The 23,047-nt window shown below is 38.7% G+C and overlaps 1 protein-coding gene across 1 annotated transcript; it reads right to left on the bottom strand.

Moving 5' to 3' along the window:
- Window positions 1-610: 610 nt before the first annotated feature.
- LOC309556386 (vexin-like) lies at window positions 611-19,587 on the bottom strand (the record flags this gene model as incomplete). The annotated part of the gene is made up of 6 exons (XM_082258849.1): window positions 611-794; window positions 3,591-3,682; window positions 8,401-8,462; window positions 9,228-9,375; window positions 11,814-11,869; window positions 19,497-19,587. The coding sequence occupies 6 exons, from the start codon at window positions 19,585-19,587 to the stop codon at window positions 611-613; spliced, it is 633 nt and encodes a 210-aa protein (XP_082114975.1).
- Between the last annotated feature and the right edge of the window lie 3,460 nt (window positions 19,588-23,047).

Genomic DNA, 23,047 nt, shown 5'->3' with positions numbered 1-23,047 from the left:
TGGCGATTCCTGGATTAGATTCACTAAAAACAATTTACTCTCCACGTGGCTGTTATCATTTGCTAATTAAGAAGAGTGAATGCAGCAAAACCATGCCAATGCAGAACGGCAAATGTGCTTACTACCTGTATAGTTCCCTTTAAAGCATAGCAGAACTCATCATGAAAAAGTAGTGTGGATTAGTGGCACCAAATTATGGTCAGTTTCTTCTAATACTACATAGTCCTTATGTAATTGGGTTTCACAACCTGTGACTGTTCCTCTGTTGTGGACCACATCCTATAATTTAATTTTACCCACCTGAAGGTCTAAAAAAAACAACACCCTTTAGTGCCCACATAGAGTTGTGCTAACTTTGTCTTCACCAGTCACACACAATCCCAAAGCATAGGATAGCAATATATAGTGGTTCTGTAGTTCCTAAGTGGGCAAAGCCACAAGCTGCACAATATGCATAGTCCAAACATTTGGTCAAAAACTGTAGGCTGGGCACATTTCTTCTGCGGACTGTGAGTTACCTGAGTGCATCAGTAGGAAAATAAATAGTAAATCATTTGATCACAGTCAAGCATTGGTCTGAATGAATACAGTACTTATCATAGTGCTTTGTTTATTCTTCCTCAAAGGCACAGTTTGAAGCACCAATATATTCTGTAGTCTTCTTGAGTTTCAGACCCATTTTCTGCAGTAGGCTGGGGGATTTTTTTGGTGTGCAGCTTGCAGTCAGTAATAATATGGCTTCATTTTCAAAGCAAACGTCCTCTTCAGTGTGAACAAGCCTGTGATTATTGCACCTGCAACAGAAAAGAGAGGAGCAATGAGTGGCCAAATCACTTCCTACTGCATTCGCTAACTTCACTTAAATGGGTAAACACAGATCTACATCATTGATGGCTGCACTACACAAAGGTCCCATTTCTAATGCTTTTGTTTTCAGCTCCATCTGCCATTGTTTTCCTAATCTTGTCTGCTAGATTTTTTTCTTTTGTTAGGCGATTGGGCTAAAGTGCCAAGTTTTGATCTCTGCTATGTAGGTAACTGTCTAACTATACATGAAGAATTGTGTAAAGCCCAGTTATAATGCATTATTCATATAATTGTAATGAAAATAAATATGTATTTCTTTACTTGAGTATTAGCCTACATATACTCTCTCATCACCAGAAATTGTTTAGTTTTCAGTGCTGTGACAGTTTGACTGACAAGTACTTGGTTATGCAACAATATACCCAAATTAATTTTTGTATCTTTATATATCTCTATATTTTTTAGATAGATAGAGCTTTCTTTTTGAGGTGTTTCATAACCACTGGGTTCTTGTATTTTTTTAACTATAAAAAGAAAAAAGACCAAAAGTTAGAACAAAACAGTTTCCCTAAAATTCTGTTTTAAAACATATCAAATAGAAATTCTAGCACAGTACAAACAGCCCCAAAATGTAAAGTAGACACATACAGGTCAAACACAGAGGGAGGAAGTGAAAGAATTAATGTAAGTCACATACAGTGGGAGAATGAAGGAGTTAATGGTCTGGAAAGGGCCATCACACTGATCATAGGCACAGGGTCACTCTGATTGGCTCTGTGCATCTTGGTAGGGATTTGTGCTGTCTAATGACTATTCAGTCGCAAGGAGTGTAAGAGGAGAGGAAGCCATATAATGTGATTAAAGGAGAAGCGATTTAACCTTAGGCAACTTAAGGGGTATTTTACAGTAAGAGCTATAAGATTGTGGAACTCTCTTCCACAATTGGTGGTAAGTACGGGGAGTATGGCCACTTTTAAAAGACTCTTGGACATACATCTCCAAGAACAAAACATTCAGGGCTATGGGAAATGAATACATTGACACACACCACACAGATTGAACTGGATGGACTGTTGTCTTTTTTCAATCTCAATTACTATGTAACTATGTAGCAGCAGATATAAGAAACCACAGCCCCCAGTAGGGAACAGGCTTACCAACACTCCCAGATACATCAGATAACAAAGATTACTTCTTAAGGGGAACAAAGATTGTACACACTGCCCAATGGAAAAGTCAAGAATACACTTTCTTCTTTTAGAGAGTGGTTCTCTTACTATTTTGTGAACATAACAACAGGTTTGCTTTAACCACTTGCTGAATATTTAGCAAGTGATTAAATATTCACTTAATATTGAATATAAAGTGAACGTCACATCAGCAAGTGGTTCTTACAAGCAGCCATGATATTGGTCTTGTTTTTGTGATCACTATTACAGTGCTAAACCCAACCCCCCAATGCTGTGGTGGTCTCTCGTTCCTCCGGGGAGCCCAGGAAAGCGGTACGCAGCTGGGACAACTTCCCACATCCTTCCCCCAATCTCCTCTGAGACAAATTAACCCAGTAGTGACAATCAGGTCAAATGATTTTTACAAAAATGTATAGTAACTGCAAAGTAGAACTTTTTCATTTTAAATAGAGTAATGCTGGCCATATACTATACGAAAAATCGTTCAAACTCATTTTCGAAAAACGAACACTCCGCCATGAGAGCAAATGATCGAGCCATCATGTAATGACCGATAAATCATTCAATGGACATAAATGAATCCGTATTTTGTTTGTTTTGTCACATATACCTAGTGCAAACCGTTTGGATGAGAAACACATTAACCTTTCAATTTATCGTTAGTTCGGCAGAAAATTCCCAAACTTGTCCTTCGTTTTTTCAGCTCAAAAAAGTCACAACTGATTACTGACTCATGCCCATCAACTGGCCGAAAAATGAAAGAACTGTTCAAATGACTGAATTTCGGCCGATTTTTTCGTATAGTGTATGGCCAGCATAAGGGAAGGTTATACCCCTGTCAAGTTTTATTTACAATCTGTGTCCCTTCAGGGAGATATCCTTCACTTCCTGTCCCAAAACCACAGCAGGAAGTAAGGGGAAATCCAAAGTGGGGGAAATCCCTCATAGTCACCAGGGCCACCAAAACAATGGTCACCATTGTAAAGTACAGTAACCCACATCAGCCAATCAAATTTCAGCTTAGGAATATATGATCAGTAAAACTAATTCTGACTACTTCTAAGCAGTTATTGTACAATTCCCTTCGTTCTATGAATAAAGGTGCTGATACACAATATATATATATCAGAAAAAATATTAGACCAACTCCGCTAATGATTGGCTTACAAAAGAGCTGATTTAAACTTAGAAAGCTAATCGAGATCCATCAAAATATTGAATGTCCCAATCAACTGAATTTTTATTTTGTTTTTGTATGTTTTTAACATATCGAGCATTATTCAAGTATTCAAGCTCACAAAACTGACATTCAATAAAAAAAGTGCAATTTTTTTGATTATGCACATGTTTTCATTAAATAAAAATATTATCTATAAGGTAAGAATAAGATTCAGCTGCACGAAGTTTCTAATGAGATCATTGGTAGTTGCCAGAGTTTTATGCTGAATAGCTGACCCCTAACCCAGGCCACCTGTTATTCTTTTAGGTTCAGAGGACATTAGGGACCTGACCCACTTCAATTGCACACTACAGCTATTGTCACACAAGAGGCAGCTGCTGGCTAAAAGCTGCAGAGTGGAGGAGGGGACTTACCCTTCAGTGGCAGGAGTGACGTCGTCTACTGGCAAAATTCTGCTAATCTGCTTGTTCACACTTTGGGCTATTGGTGACGAGGAAAGAGATTTCTACATGAGAAAATGTAAATCAAAAATTGAAATTTCATAAAACACACAAAAGCATAATTTTTATGATAATAAGCTGCTTTAGCATATTTATAGATTTTGTGTAATGTATACTGTACAGCTGACTTCCAAACCTTTTTCTAGGATGTCAAAATCAAAAAATTTTAACATAAATATTTTTAGTAGTAAAAAATTACCTTACACATTGTTATGCATTTTTATATAAAAATGTTCTCCATTTTAGAAACGCATATACTAAAAATATATTTAATTGCTTGTTTATTTGTTTGGAATTCATAAATCCATTCAATAAGTAGAAGTGCTATTTCAAAAATGTTAGCATTTGCATAATAATAAATCTCAGTAATTCCCAAGAGAACTTTGGGAGGTTGGCACACAGAAGCCCAATCATTATGACAAAGTCACTTTTGTCTGCAAACGTCATTTTTTTTTCATTTCAATATGACTGAGGGTTCATTTTAACTTTTTTGGCAAAACAAACAAATAATAACAATAATATAAAATATGTTATTGCGCATTTTTGCACCTTTTATGCTATCTTCATTTTAACCTTTATATTTTTGTGATAATGTGCAACACTATTCTTTAAAGCAGGCTGGATGTTTTAACTGATATTACAGTTTTTTTATGATTTGCATTTCTCTTAACAGTCTCTCCTGTGAAGACAATAATAGCTATTATGAGTTACATACAATTTACGGTCATTTCAGTCCATAACCTGCAGCTGGGGCATAATTATCCATTCAAATATATTGGCTTGCAGCTTCATTAGAGACAGCAGGTGGATGCTACTGTTCCACTTTAAACAATAACAACTTTAGCAAAGTGGTTTCCAGTAATAACAGTTAAATGCAGTGCTACAGTAAGATTATCAGCATTATTTAAGAATGGGCATTTATTCTTAAGTGCAGTAATCCATAGTAACTGATCAGAATTCTCTATGAAGTCACATCTGCATGAAATGGCGTTGTATTGGTTGCTATGGGTTAATAAACAAAGCATTAGCTTTAAAAGGGAATGGACATTGGTCTTGTACATCATTTCTTTTTATTTTTATTAATTAATGCAAATTTGGTTTAAATTAACAAAAAAAAAAAAAAAACCCTATTCAAGTATGTATTCTTAACTCTTAAGTCAAAAAGTATCTTCTAGTAATCTCAGCCTGCTCCAAATCTCCAAAATCTTTTTTTTTTTTTGCTGTGATCCGACTTCCTGTAGGGTGGCAATAATCGTTCTTCATGGCACCACTGTAGCTGAGAACGTGGCCACTGCTCCAGAGATGAATTATAAACTATAGAATTTGTAGTGTGCTTAGAGCAGTGAACATGTCCGCAACTAACTGAACACATGGAGGTGAGGGAAAAAAGGAGAGGTTCAGGAGCTCACGGAGGAAATTACAAGGAGGCAGAAAAACATAGTAAGAAACTTCATGAAAAATATATTACAGGGTCATTAAGTAATGGAAGTGTATGGATTATTTTTGGAGAATGAGGCTATAGCTTACTGTCACTTTAAAGCAACTCTGTTACTTAAAAAGATCAAAGGTGTCCTCAGCAGCGCTTAGTGGTTCTTCTGCCTCCAAGTCATTACAGAATACAGTATTGACATGGCGGTCATCAGGAGGAACCACTGAGCATTGCAGAGGAGAAGATTGACACTGCTAAAAAGTGTGTGTCGTGGAAGAAACTTCTCCAGAGATATTGTGTTTGCGACATGGACAAGAAGAGGAATAGGTATTCCTTTGGTTCCTTTTTTAGGTACAGTCTTTTTTGCTTCAAAACATACAATTTTGTGATGATGAGTAAATATCAAATATTACACTGTATATTAGCATTGAACATTTTACTTTTGAGCCAGCAGTCATAGCTTTAGGCCCCCTTCACACATACGGTCCGTTCAGTTCATCAGTTCAGTCACGTCAAAATGTATCAGTTTTCTATCCATTTTTCATCCGTTTTTTCGTCAGTTGTTATCTGTTTTTCATCCGTTGTCATCCGTTTTTCATCGGTTGTCATCCGTTTTTCGTCCGATCCGTTTTTTTGACAGATGAAAAATAGGGCATTCATCCGTTCAAAAAAACGGACATTGACGGAAGCGGATGAAAACGGATGTTAACTGATGATCATCCGTTGTCATCCGTTTTACATAGAGATACATTGATGTCCGTTTTTCATCCGTCAACGGATGGATGAAAAACGGACAAAGGGACAGCATGTGTGAAAGGGGCCTAAGGCTTCTTTTAAAATTGTCTTGGCTCTTACTTCACTGTAAATACTATTGTTCGTAGACCTGAAAACTTAAGCTGATAAGCTGAAATGTATACACAGCAGTGAATTACTTATCAGTAGTTACTCATCCCTTAACAGACTTAGTTCAGTCCAAAGCTTCTCAGAGAAAGTGGTATAAAAGGCAAATTTTTTTTATTTATTTTTTTTTAAGATAGACTATAGTTTTATGAATCTTCTATCATGTGTTACATTTTTGCTTGTAAAACAAAAATTGTATTTAGATAGTGAAAAAAACATAAACAACAACAGTTTAAAAAAATGACCAAAAGCCATTATATTTCCACTTTAAGAACAAGGACTCTTTATGGAATAAAGCGTTTTAACTATGACTACCTAAAGGTGAAATCTACCTTTAAATGTTTGTGCTTTATTGCTTAGTAATCACCTGTACAATATCTCACAAAAGTGAGTACACCCCTCACATTTTTGTAAATATTTTATTATCTCTTTTCATGTGACAACACTGAAGAAATTACACTTTACCACAATGTAAAGTAGTGAGTGTACAGCTTGCATAACAGTGTAAATTTACTGTCACCTCAAAATAACTCAACACACAGCCCTTAATGTCTCAACTGCTGGCAACAAAAGTGAGTACACCCCTAAGTGGAAACGTCCAAACTGGACCCAAAGTATCAATATTTTGTGTGGCCACCATTATTTTCCAGCACTGCCTTAACTCTCTTGGCTTGACAGGTTGCCACTGGAGTCATCTTCCACTCTTCCATGACAACATCGTGGAGCTGGCAGATGATAGAGACCTTGCGCTCCTCCACCATCTGTTTGAGGATGCCCCACAGATGCTCAATAGGGTTTAGGTCTGGAGACATGCCTGGCCAGTCCATCACCTTTACCCTCAGCTTCTTTAGCAAGACAGTGGTCATCTTGGAGGTGTGTTTGGGGTCGTTATCATATTGGATTACTGCCCTGCGGCCCAGTCTCTGAAGGGAGAGGATCATGCTCTGCTTCAGTATGTCACAGTACATGTTGGTATTCATGGTTCCCTCAATGAACTGTAGCTCCCCAGTGTCGGCAGCACTCATGCAGCCCCAGATCATGACACTGCCACCACCATGCTTGACTGTAGGCAAGACACTTTTCTTTGTACTTCTCACCTGGCTGCTGCCACACACGCTTGATACCATCTGAACCAAATCTTATCTTGGTTTCATCAGACCACAGGACATGGTTCCAGTAATCCATGTCCTTAGTCTGCTTGTCTTTAGCTAACAGCAGGCTTACTTGTGCATCATCTTTAGAAGAGGCTTCCTTCTGGGAAGACAGCCATACAGACCAATTTGATTCAGTGTGTGGCGTTTGGTCTGAGCACTGACAGGCTGTCCCCCCACCCCTTCAACCTCTGCAGCAATGCTGGCAGCACTCATACGTCTATTTCCTAAAGACAACTTCTTGATATCACGCTATGCATGTGCACTCAACTTCTTTGGTCAACCATTGCAAGGCCTGTTCTGATTGGAACCTGTCCTGTTAAACTGCTTGATGGTCTTGGCCACTGTACTGCAAATCAGTTTCAGGATCTTGGCAATCTTCTTATAGCTTAGGCCATCTTTATGTAGAGCAACAATTCTTTTTTCAGATCCTCAGAGAGTTCTTTGCCATGAGATGCCATGTTGAACTTCCAGTGACCAGTATGAGAGAGTGAGAGCGAGAACACCACATTTAACACACCTGCTCCCCATTCACACCTGAGACCTAGTAACACTAATGAGTCACATGACACCAGGGAGGGAAAATGCCTAATTGGGCCCAATTTGGACATTTTCACGTAGGGGTGTACTCACTTTTGTTGCCAGCAGTTTAGACATTGATGGCTGTGTGTTGAGTTATTTTGAGGAGACAGGAAATTAATACTGTTATACAAGCTGTACACGCACTACTTTACATTGTAGCAAGATAATAAAATGTTGACAAAATGTGAGGGGTGTACTCACTTTTGTGAGATACTGTAATGTTTGCTGTACAAGTCTTTTGTGTTCTTTTTTTCTGCTCACTTTCTGCTTTACTGTCATCCTTTAAATATTCGACATAGACTCTAGGAGCCTTGCCCACCAATATGCTATGGATATGTGGGCAAGTGCTCATTCCAACTTTTCCATTTTTGTCCTTGCCCGTAGTGTACCTCCAATTGAGATTTTCTAAAATCTTGTCCAAGAGTGTGACATAAGTGGGTGGGGTTTATTGTGACACTGGGCAAGACCTATTGTACTATTCAGTTGGATAGCCATGAATGACTATGGGAAGAGTATACATACAGCAGAGTTGTTTTACTTTATTTCCACTAGTGATATATCATAGCTGTACTATCTGTACTAGTTATACCTAAATCCCAAAAGTACCTTTGCGCTTTAAATCAATATATAAATGACATGTACTTTGTCAAGAAAGACTTACATTTTGGTGTTGCATGTTCTGATGATTTGTGGCAAACATTGGTGTTTTCATGTCTTCAGTGCCTATTGTAAAGTACAAAGCAGAACAGGTGCTTGTGTTATTTTACAGGGAATATTGATTATATGCTTTTTTTTTTAATAATTATTTTTGGTAAATATGAATAATTCAACATACAGTACACAAAATTGAAAGAGCCTGAGAAGGTACTAACACGCCCCCACCCAAGACGTTTCTGTTTTGATGTTGCCCTATGAAGTTTCATTTAGAGGGAGAGGGTCTGAAGGCAAACAGCTTCTGTTGTGCTCTCTTTATAGACAACCCACAATGCTCTGTTACAGGGTTAAATACAATCTATATGTAATATTATTTACAAAATAAAGCTTTTACAACATACAGTACATGTCATGGGGTCTTGCTAATTCCTAGAGAATTCAAAGTCTAAATGTTTGTTCTGGCAGGCAAATGGCTGTTATCTACTGTGTTTATGCTTGCCAACTGTCCATAGTAATCATTGGCAGTTCTTGGTTTCGAAAAGGATGACAGTTTCAGGACTTTCACCTATTAAACAAGTCAGGAGCGGCTTTTAGATTGTACACTCTAGCCAGCAGGCTTTTGTATTTGTAATGTCTCCCTCTATTTTTTTAAATCACTGCATAAACTGTTACCAATTTATAAATGCTGTAGTAATATTACTCTAATAATAATAATAATAATCTCACACCTAATTTAATTTAATCAAGAACAAAATCGTTGTGATTCTGGAATATACCTACAACCCAATTAATACACAAAATTTATGGTTTCTATAATAGTATATGCAGCCTTACTTTGTCGGTTACATCGGCGAGGGCGGCATGGTTGTGGCGGAGGAAGTTTCCACACTTCATCTCTACTGCGAAGGACTTGAAATAGATCAGGCGGTTGTGGCAAATATTTTTGTGTCCAGTGATTTGTGGCTCCAGGACTAGCTGTCACCTGTATGATAGAAAACCAGCTAAACATGCATACAATAACATAACTATTCTACAATAAGCTGAATTACTACTAAACCTAAGACATAAGTTGTCTTGTCTAAATTAGGGTATTTCACTGAGCAAATCAACATGTTTGCGTTTAAAGTGTGTGTACATCATGACAATTGACTTCTCTTATTGCTCCCTAAATATAACATTGAAAATGTTTTGTTAAATCTGTTCGAAAAATGAAAGACAAAAATACCTGTTAATCATGTCAGAAATCTTATGAACTGATAACACCCTGTGCCATCTGCCTGTGCTTGTAAGTTACATTTTTCCAAACTATGCGTGTGTGTTTTAACATGTGTGTGCTACAAACAGTAGTCTTCAGTATGTTCATGGACTCCATCCACCAGAAACATCAAGTTGATCCGGCCAGTCCCCCTTCTACTTTGCACCAAATTGAGCACACAAAGCACAGAAGCATATCTATGTTTGTGTGGCCAGTTTGTGTCTTGGGCTTGTGGTTCGAAGGTACAGGATGCTGTGCATAAGCTCGGCATGCCTTTATCTTCTGTAGCCTGTTCAGCTGTCGTGCCCCTACCTCGTAGCATGAAGTGCAAAAGGCATAGCTCTCTAGTGCACATTGTACAGAGATGGCGAATGTACCGTACTTCCCTGTCTGTGTGATGTAATAAGCTCCCCGCTATCTGGAAGAGGACATGTAGGATTACAGTGGGGTCATGTGACTATAAAAACAGAAATTAATTGAGGGCAATAAATCCTAATATGGTTCCTACATATTATGAACATTGCCAATATGTGTCTTGGAAGTAATTTGTTCACAACTACTTTAAAGCATTTCTAAAGGCATTTTTTTTTTTAAATTAAAATAATAAACATCTTATACTTACCTACTGTGCAATGGTATTTCATAGAACTGCCCTGAAACTCTTCTCCTGGGGTCCCTTGCCAGCGCTGTTCGTTCCTCCTCTTCTCAGTCTGCCCTAATAGCAAAAGGCTTACTATGGGAACATGTGGTTTGACAACAAAAGGAGCCAATAGTTCCTGCTGCTGCCTCAGTCCCTGAGAGTAGAGGGAGAGAAGAGATACAGCTATGCACAGCACTAGATCAGTTGAGGTAAGTATTAAGGCCCCATTCACATGGGGTGATTATCTCCACGCCATGTGCAGGTCCATCTTTTACAAGCACAGGGATGTACAAGTGCTGCATGCGTCCCCATGCCTGCTTACAATTTTAGTCTATTGATACACTTGGCTGAATGGACACAGCCTCTGTGTCCTTAAATTACATGCTGATGTGGGTCCGAGAACTTACCCTGTCAGTTCCTGCATGGAGGCATGGAGCCAATCGTCCTGTGTGAACAGGGTCTTAGGGAGGTGGAGTAGCACAACTTGTTGTAAAACATTTTTAACTTAATGCAGGGAATGAATTAAGGTAAAAAGTGTTTTAGATTTAGAATAACCTTAACCCCTTGGCGCCGGCCGCGGACAAATATGTGGCCTCTCGGTGCCTGGGCCTTAGCGCCGAGAGGCCGCATATATGCATGAATTGCGATCAATAGCACTGTGCCGAGAACGTGCGTCCTGCATGATCCCGGCACAGTGACTGGCGTCTAACTGAAAGCCTGCAGCAATTAGGAGTTTTCAGATCATGTGAAAGCCAATCACAGCGGTCACATGACCTTAAGCCACACCCTGCCTTCCGGCATCTTAAACCTTTTACAGAGCTGGGAGGCGTGGCATGAAGAGGTTAAGGCCTCATGCACATCTTAGCACATCAGATTTACAGACTTACACATCAGAGCTTTTTTTTCTCTGCCTCTAAACTCCCTTCCATGTTAACCTGTGTGTCCAAGCACACTATAGATGTGCAGGGGAGTTTAGAGGAATTAAAAAAAACCTTCACTTGTGTGTTTAAGAGGGGCCGATTTGGTGAAAAAACGTTTGACGTATCTAAACACAAATTAATGCTAGGCACTTTTAGCGATTGATCGTTTTCTGATTTCATCGGGCAGAATAATTTTCTGGCTAATAAAATTAATAATACGCCTAAACACGTTAAAAAAAAAAAAAAATGCCGCTTGGGAGTGTTTTTGCAGCTGCTTTTCTCATGGCAGGAGAAAAACTTTTAAAAGAGCCCAGTGTGCATGAAGTCTAAGGGGTGGATAATAACTGGACATAGCTCAGAAAAATATTTAAAAACAATGATGCAGTAATAAAGCTGTGCATAGTTCCATATAATGTACATAATACAAATTCTATCAATAATTTGATTTCTATCAATATTACCATAATAATTCAACTAATCAGACGCTTTTAACTAATATCAACCAATATTCCCTGGTATCGGAGATTAACACCTTGAACATGGCTGCACAGGTATTTACAATTTTATTACATAAATGATATATCAATAAACTCACAAGTTCTTACACTATTAAATGTGAACTTCTGACCACCCACTGCTCTTCTTCTTGGTCGGATATATGCTGCAAAGGAATAAACAGAACCCATGTTAAAATATGACATATCCTGTTTAACAAAATGATGTACCGTTAGTATAACTAAATGTATCATGTAAGAACTCAACAATGAAATAAAATTTGCATAATAATTTGTTTCTGTGTACACTAAACACATAGTGTGCAGATGCCAGCAGGCCAGATCTTAACTATTAATCTTTCATTGAGCAATCCATATTACTTTCCTGTCACCTAATTATCACTACCTTGATATATTTGTGTTTTACTGTGTTTTGTTCATAATGATTATAATATACAGTATATATATATATATATATGTATATATATAGTTAAACAAAAAATGTGTTTTAATGTTTTAATGATAGTGTGTGTGTATATCTATTGGTTTATACTTTTATGTCAAGCCTGCTGTGTTAAACTGAAGCCTAGGAGGCCTTTCTACACACAGGGGCATGATGCCATCCACAGTTATTTCATCTCTTAATACGTTTAGGAAACTTTGGCTCTCTTTTCCTGCTTGAGTCATGTTCCTGTTTGCAAGGCATCTGCATTGCTGGCAATGACATCATAGTTCACATATAAAACTTTTACTTTTCAATTTTAGACTGCTAAAGACTTTCAAGCCTTAAAGAGACCCTGTCACCAGATCATTTTTGTCAACAAAAAATATTTTCATGAGATTATATGTGCATATAACACATTTAATGTATATTATTTAACATTTAATCCCCACTTGTGTAGACATTCAAAAGCTATTAAACTGTTTCTGTGTGCTGACATCTTACATGAGATGTCAGCAGCCCCAGCAGATTCAGAACTATCACTCAGAAGGTCATATGGGGCAGTGATGGGAGGGGCAAAGAAGTTACGCCAGCACAGAGAATAATTAGACACACCCAGAAGAGAGGGCTATGATCTGCAAAAAGGGAGACTGTGCTAAGAAACTAGTCAATTTTCCCTCCACTCAACATGATAGCATACTTTAGGTCAACGTTGTCCCTTTAACCCCATTGGATCAACCTTACTAGTGAAAATACACCAATAGTACAGCATTCTTCTTCTCTCCTAACTCTAGGAACTCCTTACCACATTCCACCCTAGTTGACTCTCTCCATGGTGGAAGACTCCCATGTTGATTAGTAAAAACTGTCTGATTGGGGAACCCTAACTGCCAGGATTGCTAGTGACATGAATTGCCCTTTTGTCGCTTTTGCCTTTTTTTTCTCTTTATTTTTCCTTTACCTATCTTTTCACATCTTAATACAAGTTTCCAGGCTCCAGTTTCAGTGTTAACGAAGCAGCGGTGTATGTGCGTGTGCACATCCCTGAGTTATGATGTGACCAAAAAGGTAGGTCTGTTTTTCTTTGTGGACTGGTTTCTATGTGGCGTCTGCAGCTGCCTGGGTGGTGGTGGCAGTCCCAAAAGCCACTGAAGTTGTGCAGCTGTTCAGTTTAGAGAGCATTGACATTCCAGTCTCTTGCTGCCAATGCGTTCTGCACCTTTCTTCTGCTCTCCTATTCCTTATTCCTGTGCAAGTGGGTATCAGTTCTGTTCTGGGTGACGTATCAGCAGACGTATGGTGACTTACTGCTTCTACAGCTTTGTTTCAGGGATAAAATCAGTTCGACAAAGAAAAGAGGAAGTATATTGAGAAGGTTTTCTTTGACGAAACGTGTTGGTGGCAGAGTCAGGCGGTGTCTGCTAGTGTGGAGAGAAATGTATGAGATGCAAGGAATCCAGATCAGTGAGACTTTACAGAAGCCGGCCGCTTACCTTGCTTTGTGAGGGAGTTCCACCATTATTGAGTGTCCATGCAGCTGCTTAAGTCTAAAGCAGTTTTTTTTTTTACTATGTTTGTAAGTGCAAGCCTTTGCTATTACGATAACACTCTATGCAAGTTTCCTATTAGCTTGTGATGCAGCCAAATGAGTAGGAAATATTTGATTACAAAGTTTCCATCTGTTATTAAAGCAGACCTTCATCCTCCTGCAGCACTCTCCTCCTCTCCATCCTGCCACCCCTTCGCAGAGCCGATAGCGGGTTTGTTTTTTTTGTTTGTTTACATACTGTTTTTTTCTTGCTGGAAAGACTCGCCTGCCCCCAACTTCAGAAACTGGCCTAGACAAATAATGCAGTGCCTGCAGTGCCTCCTGGAATACATGACATTCTGTCCCATTCAGTAAGGAGAAGGAGGCGGGCCTAGCGGCTCCCGGAGAAGCCAGCAGTGGTCACTGGCAACAAGGTGGCACCGGAACCATGCAGTGGCTGCAGAGAGGAGGATCTCAGCAGCTCAACGCCAGATCCACTGGCCAGGTTAGTATCCTTTTTGTGCAGAAGACCGTAAAATTTAAGCAGGGGGAAAAAAAATGGGGGAGGAGAAAGGCTGAGGTTCCTCTTTAAGCAGTACATACTGATATTGTGAAAGAAGGGCATGGTTATTTAATAGTAAATTTGAGAAGAAACAACACACACAATGAGGAACACCCAATCCAATTACAATATCCTCTTTCAGGTGCCCAGGCTCAGTGTGTCCTTACACAGTACAGAGGAATAAATGAATGTATTGAGCCGGCAACTCTGTAGTCCATATACCGATTTTAATGGTTGGTTACAAAGCGTGACAAATAGAAAAGCTTACACGTTTCGGCAACAACCTTAGTCGTAGCATTATTATTATTATAATAGTCGTTATTTAATGAGTGAGTTTCTAAATTGGGCGGAAGGTATCCACAACTTTGAGGTGCTCTTTTGTTTGCACACTTGGAAGATTTTAAAAGACATTGATGCTGAACACTTTTGGTGTAATGGACTTTTGGGCATTGTGTATATCCACTTTACAGTTTTCATTTGATACGAAGTTTCACATTTTATTTATCTTTATTGGTACAGATACCCTGTGTTTAGTTATTTTGTATATTTAACACCTTCATGTTGAGAGCTCTATAGTAATCATTTAGCGAAGTATTTGAGATTTCCTATACAACTATATATCTACATATTAAGAAGTCACAGTACACATTACCCATGTAATAAAGTCGACATAATGCATCAGCAGAGAACATAGAACATAGAGTTATGAGTATTATCAGAGCCAACAGCAGTACCAAGCCTACACTCCTTCACACTTAAATAGCCCAGTCTGTAATTGTCTAGGAAATTAAATTTGTTGGACATGTGGGGCTATGTCTTTGTCTGCAAAAATTATATGTGCAAGATGTTTTAAAGAAGCTACACGATATAAAGAAGCAAAATGACAGAAAGTAAAATCTTAGATAAATCAAGACTTTAAAAGCATGTAGATGTTTGTGCAATCACCCCATTTGTGCAAAGAGGAGCAAGCCTACAGAGTCTCAATAATCTCAGTCTTGGCTATCCAACTAGGATGACCAAAACCTATCCTCTGTGGAAGAATTAGAGAATCATCACCACATACGTTTAAGTTACCTTAGTGACCAAATTTACTGAGCCTGTGAAAGAGGCTATTCAGTTCAGGGAAGATGATTTGCTCCTTAAGAGTGTGGAAGTATTTTTGATGAGTGATATCAAACAGCTAATAGAAGAAGAATGGGAGAAATCTGATAACAAATATAAAAAATATATATATAGGGTATTCCAGCTGATGCAGGGTAATGTGATCCCCTCCTTTATTGGATGGAGCTCTTCAAAACTTGGCATGACAAATAACTCTGGCCATTCTTTAGAATCAGAGTAGAAGATGGTGGCAAACATTCTTCTATTGGCAAAGTCTGAATTGAACTCAAGAAACCACAAAATGATTTTCCTGAAGACCTTAGCACTGGTTGGGTCATAAACAATTAAAAGACTCAGCTAATCCTGCTACAGAGAATGTGGTGCCTAAGAGTTGTATATGACACAGTAGAAGCAAGGTTCTTTCTCCCTCCTTGCAAAGTAATGCAGTGGATATCTTGTACAGCAGCCATACCAGTAGTCTCATGGTGCCCTTGATTTGTGTTGTCAGGATCTGAGGTGGAGGACCTCACAGGAGAACTTGTTTCTTGACAAACCCCTTAATCCTAGAGACTGAATCATTGTTATTTCAATTGCCAGCCTCCAGGGTTTGGGGCCCATTGCTTGGGGTTACAGGCGAAGGTCGATAAACTTCTCCAATGCCACACCAATCCAATATTCTGAAACTGAAAGCAGTGTGGGAGGCTTTCTCTCAGCTCCTCCTACAAAAGCAAGTGAAAATTTTAATGGACAGCAAAATGGCAGTCTCTTACATTGCCAAACAAAGGGACACGAAGAGTTTACTGCTATTATGGATCATGGCTGACATTTTTCAGGGAGCAGAGGAACATCTCCTAGTTTGACAGCATCTTATCTGTTTAGCACAACAATGTTCTTGTGGACATGCTGAGCTGAGAATTCCTGGGCCACAAGGAATGGTTCTTGGACAAACTATCCCTAAGAATAGTTTTTGACAAATGGATCACTATGACGATATATCTAATGAATTTTCCTGCATATACCTACCCACCCCTCTTCTTTTTCACACTTCAGGTGCCCACAGGCTCCAGGACAAGATTTCGGTCAGGCTTTTATCTAGCTTTTGTTTTCCTACCAAAAGCTTTTATCCTGAGAGTTCTGTTTAAAATACAGACAGTGAGGACAATTGTCATTCTGCCCTATCAGCGGAAAAGTCCATGGCAACTGCTGCGGATCCAGATGATGTTGGCTCCCCCATACCACTTACATTGCCGGTGAGAGCTCCTTCTACGGGAACACTTGAAACACCTCAACCCATGCATATTGGGCCTGACTGCATAGTTGTTGGAGAGGACAAACTCCTAGCTTCAATTCTACCACTGGTAGTTGTGAATACCTCACTCAAAGTTTGTAAAGCCTCTATGAATAGGACATACTACTGTGTTTGGTGGAGATTTTTTTTTTCCTTTGTTGAAGGTATGAAGGCAAAAGTCGCCCCCCCCCCACTTCCCGCATCTGACAGGAGCCTTATGGTGCATGTTTTATCCTTGTCAATGCTTGCATGATCTTAGTGTATCAAGCAGCTGTTAGTACAAGACATTATCTGAATAGCAATCAAGACTTAACCTCCACTGAAGCCTCTATTTCCTTTCCGGGACCTAATTGTTGGTATGGAAACCTGTCCTATCAAGTAACTCACATGAAATTCCTTATAGTTATTAATTTTAGAGAACTTCAGTCACAAACTCTGTCATCTAAGGAGCCTTTTTGCTTGATCCTACCCAACAAGGTTGTCCTTCAATTCTCCCCAGAATCCCTGCCAAAGGTACCATCAGAATACCATTTCAATTGGAAAGCAGTACATCCAGTTTTGAATACGGCCTTTCTAAATTATATCCAACAAAATTTAGAGGATTTCAGTAAGCTAAACATATAGCTCTTGATTTCAGGATACCTTAACTAACAGAAGAAAGTTGGACATTTGACAACCTATTAAACTATCCGATGGACCCAGGAAAGGAGCAGAAGCCTCTTGGCAAGTCATCCTCTCCGGGATTCTAAAAACGTTTCAGTATGCTTACACTTGCAAGGGCTTACCTCCACCCATGGAAATCAGAGCTCACTTGACTAAACGAGTGGTGGCCTCCTGGGCTTCTTATGTCAGTATCCATAGAAGTAATTTGGAAAGCAAATGTTGGAGTTCAGCCAACATATTATTCAGCATTACATACTTGACGCTATTTCTGGTGCCTCTTGTCAATTTAGGTCCTCAGTTCTGTCAGCTCCCTTTAAGTAGTACTGTATATGGTGTTTTAATGTGTTTCTTCTCTATCAAAGAATATTCTTAGTTATGTCCTATGGATGCTGTCATGAGGAGTACTGGGAATATTACAAACTTTTTTAATACTTACTGTATTTTTTTATTCCATGCTACTCCTCTAAAGTACATAATTCCCCCCCCCCCCCTTGTCCTGTTGCGAGTTTTGTGATGGAACGCTGGGGTGGTGGTGTATTCTCACTTTTATAGACTAGTAAGGCAGGAGCTGTGAGGATAAATGACTAGAGCAGACCTATAGTATGCAGTCAATAGAAATAGCCAGGAAAGGACAATGTTTTATATTTCAAGTAAGTTCAACGGCACATTGCAAGGGAATGAAAAATCATTTTAGGAAAAGAAATACACTACAAGTAAGCATTTGAAATACTTAATTTTTCTGTGGTTTTATCTGTGATTTTTAAGACGGTGACACATAGGTGTGCGCAGCCTATTGCATTAGGGTGTGCACCCCAAAGTTTTAATACACATGCATGTGTTTGCCTACATGTACATGGCCCCGATACATTACTCTCCCTGCTGGCAAAGAGAAATAGAGCAGAGCAGGTCCGAGGGAGATCTTTCCCATCTCCTCACTGGCAAACAGAGCGATAATGCTATGTGCCCTAGGTGATTAGGGTGTGCCCAGGTACACCCGGCACACCCTGTGCTCACGCCTATGCGATGACAGGGCCCTTTTGAATATAGAAGACAAAGATAGGAGATCTCTTGCTATCTGGCTGTCGTGGAGTTACTGGGCACTGAACTCTGACAATATTAACTAAATCTCAAACCAAACAAAAGTACTCATACTAAATATGAGCACATAAAGCCCACTGACTACTTTGAAAAAAAGTGCTATAAACTATTTTTGATTGGTACTAAATGCAGTCAGTGTTGGCACTCAACACATCAGTAATATGTTGACCAAAGTTTTGTATTCAGCTAACAGTAGATAATAAAAACAATAGAAAATGGGTTTATTGAGAATTTACATCACATTTACATTTAAATAAAGGCAAATAGACTATTCACTATGCAAGGGAAGTTGCACAGCGAACAGTTTATTTGCCTTTAGTATAAATGTAGACTGTAGTATACCAACCTTTGCTATCAACAAATTTTCCTTTTGAAATCATCTGAGTTCATTAGACTAATATGATTTGTAATTGATTGCTGGATGGGAGAAGAAATAGCAGCTAAACCAGCAGTAAAAATAACCCATAACTATTGGCGATTATAATGAGAAAGAATGAGATTCTGCATGTTGAGTGTAGTCCGTAGGAAAATGAGCCAAAAAAAAAACCGCTTAATTGTGAATGGGTCTTATAAAGTCACACTAGACGTTTTTTATAACCACCTAGAGGCCTCACGAGGTAACTACATCCAATCAGAAATGATTTGTGCAGATTAGTTCATATTTGACTAATGATTCTGACTACATATTAATCTCTATAACACTCTATAATTTCACTTTGGTCTTTTTAAATATACATTGTTTATGTGTGTGTCAATCAAGTACATTTTATAATAAGTACATTAACGTTATTGAGACTTGTGACCAGCAAGCACATCCATGTAACCCACCTAATGGCTTGGATTTATGCTTACTATTATGTCTAGTATCTTAGCTTCATAGTTATTATTCAGAACAATGGCAGACTTTAATGAACAATTTTGCTTGGCTTTGCTTACTATAAGGTTGAAAAAAATGTTAGTGACAAGCAAAACCTTTGTAGATTTGCCAATCTGGTTTTTAAATTAAAAACAAAAAATTTAAAGTCAATTTAAAAAGCTGACAAATCTACTGCTATATGTATAGAAATCGATAGTAGTAAAGAAGCAGTAAGTTTCATTTTTTATGGTCCTACCTTTGGAAGAGAAAGAAGAGGTGAGGGTTTGTAAAGTGTCATCCCTGTGGCTGCATATATGGTTCATTGTAAGTGAGGTAGAGTGGTGCATCCAGCAGCTAGATCCAACTGATCTGAGCTTCTCCTAAATAGGTTTCAGTATTCAGCACCCCTGATCATTGTCCAGGTTTACAATGGACTGGCCAGGCTGGAGCTGTGATCTCATCTCATTCCTTATTCCACATTGTAACATTATTTACTCCCATCTGTCTTGTCAAGAATTCCATTCATACAAAGGTTTGTTGCCACAGTGCATAGTAAACACCCCAGGGCACTTTCCTGCATTGTCTCCATGCTGTGTGCCTAGAAAGCTTTGCATGTCACTGGCACACTTCTCGGTCTGTTTTCATGCATCACATATTTTATGTCACTTGTCATAAAAGCAGCAGAGTAAAAATACCATCCAACCAGTGCAATTATGATAAATATACACTATAAACTACTCTAAGTATGCTTTCAATTGGAAACTGAATTACCAAGTTTTAAATCTTTCCCATATTTACATGTGTTACATCCTATACATTTTCTTAACCACTTCTGGACCTGAAGGTTTTACCCCCTTAATGACCAGGCCATTTTTTGCAATTGGGAAATGCATTATTTTAACTGATAATTGCGTGAACGTGGGACACTGTACCTAAACAAAATTGATGTCCTTTTTTTCCCCACAAATAGAGCTTTCTTTTGGTGGTATTTGCAGTTTTAATTTTTTGCGCTATAAAGCAAAAAATTAGCGACAATAAAAAAAAAAAAACATCAATATTTTTTTAATTTCTGCTATAAAATACAGCTAATAAAAAAATTTAAAAAATCAAATTTTCTTTCATCAATTTAGGTCAATATGTATTCTGCTTTATTTTTTTTGGTAAACAAAATCCCAATAAGCGTATATTGATTGGTTTGTGCAAACGTTATAGCGTCTACAAAGGATGCCATATATTTATGGAATTTTTATTTATTTATTTTTTACTAGTAATGGCTGCGATCAATTATTTTTAGCAGGACTACAACATTGCGGTGGACAAATCGGACACCTAGCAGACACTTTTAACACTTTTTGGGGACCAGTGACAGTAATACAGTGATCAGTGCTGAAAAAAAAGCACTGTTACTGCACAAAATGCACTGGCAGGGAAGGGGTTAACATCAGGGGGGGATCAAAGGGTTAAGTGTGCTCCTAGGGGATGCTTACTAAATGTGGATGGGGGGGGGGGGGGTTATACTGATTGGGGAAAGACAGAGATCCTGGTTCCTGCTTATCACTCCAAAGACATGCTGGTAGGTTAATTGGATCCTGTAAAAATAAAATTGGCCCTACTGTGTATGTATGTGAGTTAGGGACCTTAGATTGTAAGCTCCTTGAGGGCAGGGACTGATGTGAATGTACAATGTATATGTAAAGCGCTGCGTAAATTGACAGCGCTATACAAGTACCTGAAATAATAATAATAATAATTATCAGGAACACAAGATCTCCATCTTGTCCCCTTGCAGAACGGCGATCTGCCTGGTTTACATAGGCAGATCGCCGTTCTGCCTCCCCCGGAGATGATCGCAGGTGGCCCATTAATTGACATCCCTGCTAGCCAATCACGGAGTGATTGCGCCTCCGGCAATGTGTTGGCGCCATCTAGTGGCTATTAAACGAAACGATGTACAGGTACGTCGTATCGCGCAATAGCACCATAAAATAAAAATATATAAAATTGGTTGTTTTGTCAATTTATGCTTAACATTTTGCAGTACAAGAAATTAACCAGGCTAATTTAATAAGAAGTTATAAAAAGTCATAATGATGTAAAAAGAGAAAAATATACCAGCGCTCATATAGGACTCCAGAATTATTTGTATCTTTATTACATACTTATATTGGTCGAGTTTGCCTCAGTGTAAATTATGCATATCCCATACCTGCATTCCTGCTGCTGGAGGAGCTGGAAATCACTGTAGTAGTCAGAGCTACTATACTGATAGCTATTATCTTCCAGGTCCTGTTCTATTCCAGCAGCTGCTCTACTGTACACAAAATACAGGGGGATGGGAGGAGGGCACTTCCTCAGAACTGCCACCATTAATGAAACACCTTGTATTCAATTAAATAAATACAAGGCCCTCTATGATGGCGACAGTGTTGGGCAAGCAACCCCCAATGGTCACTGTGCAGTGGGGCAGCTGCTTGCATAGAACTTGAGCAGGAATCTGATGATTGTGGCTATTGCTGTAGTTGCTCCGACTACTACAGTGATTTCCAGCTTCCCCAGTGACTCATTAAGTATGAGATATCGTTGACCCTCTATTTGCTCCTTGCTGCACAGGCCAGTTATAGGTGGGGGCAGTGGTCATTTGTTTGTACTGTTGGAATGCTGGTGAGGGGACGCACTGGACACCTTCGATGCCATTGTGCTATATGCTGGGTGTCCAGTGCACCCCTGTGCCTTTAAGGAGGAATGGGCTCCCTCCAGGCTCACCCGCCCTCTATCTATCCATTATGTTGCATGTGCTTCTACTATGGAGGCGCTCAAAAATGTATAACGTTAGGACTTCAGGACTTCAGATAATACTGAGGTGCCGAGTAGTTGCTCTGCAGCTTACGCATGTATTTGCAAATGTGTGCAAACTAAACCCCTGTTTCTATGAATTTGTATTTGGTTTTATATATATATTAAGATACAAACATTGGAGATCCACTGTCTCATCAAAAAGGAAGAAGGAAGAAAAAAAACGTTGTACGTGGAATATTATAAAAGCTTCTTGCAACTATATATGCATGAACATTCAAACATTCAAGACTGTTTACAGACAAATTTTCAAGACCGCTTACAAGTTTCAAGTTTACAGCTCTAAGAGTGCTAGCTGTACGATAGGTCAAGAAAGATAATATTTGGACATCGTTGGTATTATTTATGTGTTGTAGCTTGTGGGACCCTTCTTTTTAATTTAGAGAAATTTCCCCAATGTTTCCAGTGTTTAATGAAACGGCTTTATTTGTAAACTCTGTTTTTTAAATGCAAAATGTTAGAAAGGATAACTCGGTTTTTACAGGCTGGTTGGTGAGTTAAGCTGGGAAATTTCTTTGGTTTTGTTTGACATGCGTCGCCCTTCCATGTGCTCCTTGCTGTGAAGGCCAGTTATAGGTGAGAGCAGTGGCCATTTGTTTGTACAGGTATGAGATATGCATACTTACATTGTGCCAAGCTGGACCAATATAATTATACAATTTAAATAATTCCTGGAGATCAGCTTTCATTTTTTTTAATGAAGCCACGTGTTTTTAAATTAGCCATTAAAGGAAATTTTAAGTAACATCAAGAGCATAGTAACCTTTTTTTACTTCATGCGTAACTAATGGCAAAACTTTTTTTTCCAGTATTTTTTGATAGAGTAGAACATCTGCCAGCTTTTTGCTGTCTGTGCCCCGTTATGGAGATTCACCCTATTTTTCCTGTTTACCATTATCATCTAAAGTAAAAGAAAATCCCAAGCTTTGTGTTGACATCAGAAAACTAATGGGG

Source organism: Pelophylax lessonae, assembly GCF_965119305.1.
Source record: "Pelophylax lessonae genome assembly, chromosome: 5".
In the NCBI taxonomy this organism is placed as follows: Eukaryota; Metazoa; Chordata; class Amphibia; order Anura; family Ranidae; genus Pelophylax; species Pelophylax lessonae.
Note: the sequence above shows the minus strand (reverse complement) of the source record. Positions and strands in the feature narration are given on the sequence as shown.